The sequence below is a fragment of the Oryctolagus cuniculus genome, chromosome 1 (genome assembly GCF_051225735.1).
Source record: "Oryctolagus cuniculus isolate XC-2025 breed Fujian yellow rabbit chromosome 1, ASM5122573v1, whole genome shotgun sequence".
NCBI lineage: Eukaryota > Metazoa > Chordata > Mammalia > Lagomorpha > Leporidae > Oryctolagus > Oryctolagus cuniculus.
This window is the reverse complement of record NC_142867.1, coordinates 10,590,210-10,595,882: the sequence shown is the minus strand read 5'-3', so window position 1 is coordinate 10,595,882 and position 5,673 is coordinate 10,590,210. Positions and strand designations below refer to the sequence as shown.

Sequence of the window (5,673 nt, the reverse complement as noted above, 5' to 3'; positions counted from 1 at the left end):
GCCTTCCCAGGGAGTGGGGAAAGGCTGAGAGGCCCCGTGCTGGGGGTGAGGCTAATTCATTAGTGACGCCTCAACAAGGACCGGCGCCCGCGGTGCCAGCGTGAATCATCAGGATGATTGCCCCGCTGCCAGCCTGCGTGGGCCCGGAATGCCGGCACATTTCACCTGTACCCACCGAGGAGGGCCCAATGGGAGGCGAAGGTACAGGATCTACCAAGAGGAAAAAGAAAAGAAAGAAACCACGGAGAAAGAAGAGGGCCGGTCCTCCAGGCTGCGGCCCCGGGGAGCCAGGCCAGGCTGGTGCTGGAGCGCCAGCCCTGAGCATGTGGCGAGGGTGGGCTGCTGAGCCGCCTACTCCACAGCGAATGTTCCCTTGATCCACACTGCTGGAGGCGGGTGAGGGAGGGAGGGATGGGAAGGTGCTTATCCTAATCCCATGTGCCTGGCTGCGTTTCCCCCCAGCTTTTTGCTTGCTGAGGTTTCAAGAAAGTCTCCTATATTGGAAGGAGGGAAGAGAGTTGGACCGAGGCTTAAGTGAGGTCTGGGGGGAGCCTGAAGCCCCTCCGGCTGCAGTGGAGAATCCTTGTCCATTCCAGGTGCTGGCACTGTCTCTCTCCTGGGTCTGCTTCTGGGGCCTGGAAGTGCTGCCTTCATCGTGTCGGTCTCGGCCAGGTCGAGGTCCCTGCCTGGTTCCTGGCTCACAGCCCCATCCGCCTCAGTGTCCCCCATCATCTCTTCACCCTCAGGATCTCAACTGCCCACTTAACAGCTGCTACTGCTCGGCCATTTCATTTCTTTTTTTTTTTTCTTTTAAGATTTATTTATTTATTTGAAAAGCAGAGTTACAGAGAGGCAGAGAGAGAGAGAGAGAGAGAGAGAGAGAGAGAGAGAGGTCTTCCATCCACTGACTTACTCCCCAAATGGCTGCAATGGCAGGAGCTGCTCTGATCTAAAGCCAGGAGCCAGACACTTCTCCTCGTCTCCCACATGGGTGCAGGGGCCAAGGACTTGGGCCATCTTCCACTACCTTCCCAGGCCGTAGAAGAGAGCTAGATCAAAAGTGGAGCAGCCAGAACTCGAACTGGCACCCATATGGGATGCCGGCACTGCAGGCGGCGGCTTTACCCGTTATGCCATAGCGCCGGCCCCTTTTCATTTCTTTATCCAACAAATGTATTTTGAACATCAGAGCAAAGGAATTTGGGAGTAAAAGAAAAAAAAAGAGTGCTGAAGATTTTCATTTCTATGGAAGTCAAGAACAGGCGAAACTGAAGAGGGGGAGTGTGATGTGGGTGTGTCCATTTGTACACTTGCCACACATGCATTTCACTGTATGTGACGTTTGCTTCCGTGTTTTTTTTTTTTAAATGTGAACATTTTTCACTGACTGTCTACTACACCCCAGAGCCTATGCCAGCAGGCAGGAAAGGAGACAGACACCTGCCTCCCCCCGCAGCTGCACATCCCAGGGATGGTGTTCTCATCCTTGGGTTGCTTGGGCAACCGCCCTCTGCCCTTGGGCACCTCCCTTTCCCCTCCTCTGCCATGGGCACGGCATGGGCGTGGGCCACAGGGCAGGTGCCACCCCAGGTCTGCAGCACACCAGCCGAGTGTGAGAGAGGGCAGGGCGGAGGAGGCACTGCGCACAGGCCCGCTGCAACCTCCCTGTGTGATGCCTTTCCTCTGGGCTCATGCCTTTCCTGTGGTTCTGTTGTGACAGTCACAGACTCGAGAAAATTCCTTGCCAGAGGTGCAGTGACGATCCACGCAAGGTAGGTAAGAGCACCGGCTCTGGAGTCGCAGCTGCTCACCCGCGGGGTGACCTTGGGCAAGGCACCCTGTTCAAGAACCTCTCCGAGCCTCAGGTTCCCCATCTTTAAAACGGAGGTGCTGATGCTGTCTCTTGCATAGGCTGTAGCAAGGACTCGGTGCACGGGAGTGAGCGTTTCCTATGGCAGGAGGGCTCTGAAGGGGAGCGGAGAAGGCAGGCACGGTGGGCTGGGGGTGGGAGCGCCAGCAGGAAGCCTCGGAACGAGGTGGCCATCGCTGGCTCACTCGTCCCCCAGGCCTCCGTGCGCTGCAGCCACACGGGCGTCGGGGCTGGAACATACAAGCCTTCGGTGCCCGCGAACGCTCAGCCATAGTAAGGGCCAGAACGTAACTCAGCTCTGCGTTGCTATCCTTAAGTGACCCCACAGGGAGACGCGCTGCTGGGTGCCAATGGACCGCAAGACCCCGCCCCTCGGCCGCTCCTCCAGAGCCACGAGCCCAAGGTCCTGGGGTGCGCGACGCGCTGCTACCCTTGTGTTTCCTCTGGGGCAGGAGGAGCAGACGGGATCGGACGTGGAGTGTCAGGGCCAGACTTGCCGGGAGCGGAGCCCTATGCTGGCGCTAAGCTGCAGGCGGCAGGGATGGGCGGGCAGGGGGCGGGCGCGGGTGCCCGGACCCCGCGAGGGTGGCGCCTTGGCCCCGCCCCATCCCGCCTTTCCTCCGCCTCATTGGCAGCCGCTCGCGCGTCGGGGGTTGCCAGGGCGACGGGTCGCTAAGCTGCGAGTCGGCGAGAGCCGGAGTCAGTCGGCCTCCGGCGGAGGCAGCGGGGGAGGCCGGAGGGCGGGCGGCGGAGCGCGGCGCGCGGCGGCGGCGGTGGCGGCGGGGCCCCGAGCGGGCGCCTCCTCCCGGCCCCGCACGGCCCCCCTCCCGGCGCGGGGGCAGGCCGGGGCGGGGGGCCCCACGGCAGGCGCGGCCGCGGCCCCGTCGGGGCGGCCGGGGGGCGGCCGGGGCGGGGCGATGCCGGACGGCGGCGGCGGCGGCGGCGGCGGCCCCGGTCGGGGCCCGTGACCATGGGCATCGCCGAGTCCACGCCGGACGAGCTGCCGTCGGACGCCGAGGAGCAGCTGCGCAGCGGCGAGCAGCAACTGGAGCTGAGCGGGCGGCGGCTGCGGCGCTTGCCCAGCGCGGTGTGCGCGCTGAGCCGCCTGCAGAAGCTGTACGTGAGCGGCACGGGGCTGCGCGAGCTGCCGGAGGAGATCGAGGAACTGCGCGAGCTGCGCATCCTGGCTCTGGACTTCAACAAGCTGGAGCGCTTGCCCGACGGCCTGTGTCGCCTGCCGCGCCTCACGCGCCTCTACCTGGGCGGCAACCGCCTGCTGGCGCTGCCCGCCGACTTCGCGCAGCTGCAGAGCCTGCGCTGCCTCTGGATCGAGGGCAACTTCCTGCGGCGCTTCCCGCGGCCGCTGCTGCGCCTGGTGGCGCTGCAGTCGCTGCAGATGGGCGACAACCGGCTGCGCGCGCTGCCCGCCGAGCTGCCGCGCATGACGGGCTTGCGCGGCCTCTGGCTCTACGGCAACCGCTTCGAGGAGTTCCCGCCCGCGCTCCTGCGTATGGGCCGCCTGCACATCCTCGACCTCGACCGCAACCGCCTGGGCGGCTTCCCGGACCTGCACCCGCTGCGCGCGCTGCGCGTCTTCTCCTACGACCACAACCCGGTCACTGGGCCCCCGCGCGTCGCCGACACCGTCTTCCTGGTGGGCGAGGGCGCTGTAGAGCGCATGGCCGAGCGCGACGAGCCCACGCCCCGGCAGCCACCCCGGCGCCCGGCGCGGGCCTTTGAGGACGAGGAGGAAGAAGACCTGCTCATAGGGGGCGCCAGCTCGCGGGCCCTGGAAGCCCCGGCTCCGGGACTGGGCACCTGAGGCTGCTGTCTTGGCCATCGATGGGCTTGGCCACCCTGGAAGGAGGGCCTCTGGGTCCCTCTGGGTCTGTCGGGACGGCGAGGGCGGGCACTTTGGGCGAGCTGTGGGCACAGGCAGGCCTGGGGGCAGCTTCAGACCCTCCCGGGTAGTAAGAAGACTGCTACCTAGCCGATCTCTGGACAGTCGTCGGAGCAAGAAGACTGGGCTCCACTCGCTCTGCAGTAGAACCACTGCCAACACAGCAGAGGTCCAGCTTCCTCCCGAGCCAGGGTCGTGGTGGTCTGTGGAATGATGGCCTCGCCTCGCCCTGAATCCAGATGCCCAGCGCGCCCACCACCCTCGCTCCTGGGGTTGGACCTCCTGGGCCCACCCTTTCTGGTGCAGGAGCTGCTACCTCCCAGGTGCACCGTGTGCCTGGTGAGGCAGAACCGCCTTGGGGGTGGGGCTGGCCCAGGAGCAGGGGCTTGGAGTTGGGCTTGTGCCCAAGAAGAGGGGAAGCCGGGGTTGGAGCAGCTGCCTGGCCGCTGCCCTCACCTGTCTGCAGGGCTCATCTACATACCTCCCTCCCCCGGCCCCCTAGGATTTGGGGGAGGAGGAAGGGCAGGAGGCAGGGGCTCAGTCCCCACCTTTCCATTCGGGTCTCTTCCAGCATGTGCCTGGAATCCTACTGGACAAAGAGAGCTCTCCCTCCTTTCCCCACAGCCTGTGCCATCAGCTGTCAAGTTTGAAAAGAAGCCACTGTGCCTCCAGGGCCTCCTGCTCGGAAGAGAGGGGCTCTGTGCTCCGGGAGGCCGCCCCAGCACCTCTCCCACTGCCTGCACTCTCCATTCCCTTACATGGGCACAGCCAGGGTGGCTGGCACGGCGCGGGGCACGGGACGGGCACTGTGTGCCTCCGCTCCGTCACCAGGGACAGCCTCGAGGGGGTGAGGAGAGGGGCCCAGCTCTGCAGTCCCCAGGGCAAGATCTTTCCCATCCAAGCAATAACGGGAGGAGGGGGCCAGGGCCGAGGACACTCAGGGACACTGTCGGGGCCGAGGCCCAACTCGCTAGTGTTTTCTTTAGGAAGAAAAAACAAACGGGCTGTAAGCATAAATTATATTTCTTGGATAAAGAATGTACGTTTCCCACACGCCTGTTTATTTATAAGCCTTGAGAGCACTGGGTCCCTGTGCAGTGGGAGTCCTGCTCTGTGGCAGGTCGCCCCTGGCCAATGGCTGGATTCGGCCACTCAAGGCTGGTCTCCCAGCTCGCCCCCTCCCTCAGTCTGGCTGCCAGATCTTCTCTGGCTTAATTCTCAGGGACCAGAATCTTAGTCTGTTTCTGAATCCCCTTTAAGCTGGGCTGGCCTGCTTCTGCTGTCCCCCTGCCTTCCCCCTCTCTCACTCCACTGCCCTCTTCCTCCCCCTCCCTCTCGGTGTCTTCTTTGCTCAGTTTTGGCATTAACTTTCTTCTCTCATTGAAAAAAAAAATTAAAGCTTTAAAGAAAGGAAAATTGTAAAACCTCAAGTTCGGAGGCCCTCCTCCCGTGAGAAGATCGAGACGGGCCTCAGTCACCATGGCAACAGAGGCTGATGTCATACGGGGTCAGAAAGGTCAAGCTCTGCCCAGTAGCTTGGCGGGCACCCCGGGCCCCTGGTTAAGGAGGAGGCAGGGTATGGATCTGGAACAGTCAGCTTTCGAGTGACAGGGAAGGCCCCCGAGCAGGGGAGGGGACTGCAGGTCGCCTCCTTCGGAGGGAGGAAGAGGGGTCCCAGGCTTGGCTGTGGGCCTGTGCGTCCCAGGGCTCCCCCTGTTGAGGTTCCATCAGAGCCGCTGGACCTTCCTGGGGCCTGGGAGCTTGGAGGGAAGACCCCGAGAGAACAGGTGGGGTAGGAGCTGTGAGCTGCGACTCGTATCATGGCACACAGGAAGTGCTCCTAGTCCTGGAATCAGAAGGCGAGGGTTCGGGTTAACCCGGGACTTTAGCAGGTCTGGGCCCC

At 63.4% G+C, this 5,673-nt stretch overlaps 1 protein-coding gene across 1 annotated transcript; it reads left to right on the top strand.

The window, feature by feature from the left end:
• The first annotated feature begins 2,545 nt into the window (after nt 1–2,545).
• On the top strand, nt 2,546–4,806 carry LRRC10B (leucine rich repeat containing 10B). The gene has a single exon (XM_051833209.3). It carries the CDS (start codon nt 2,841–2,843, stop codon nt 3,690–3,692), a length of 852 nt encoding a protein of 283 aa, XP_051689169.1. The 5' UTR covers nt 2,546–2,840; the 3' UTR covers nt 3,693–4,806.
• Nucleotides 4,807–5,673: the final 867 nt, after the last annotated feature.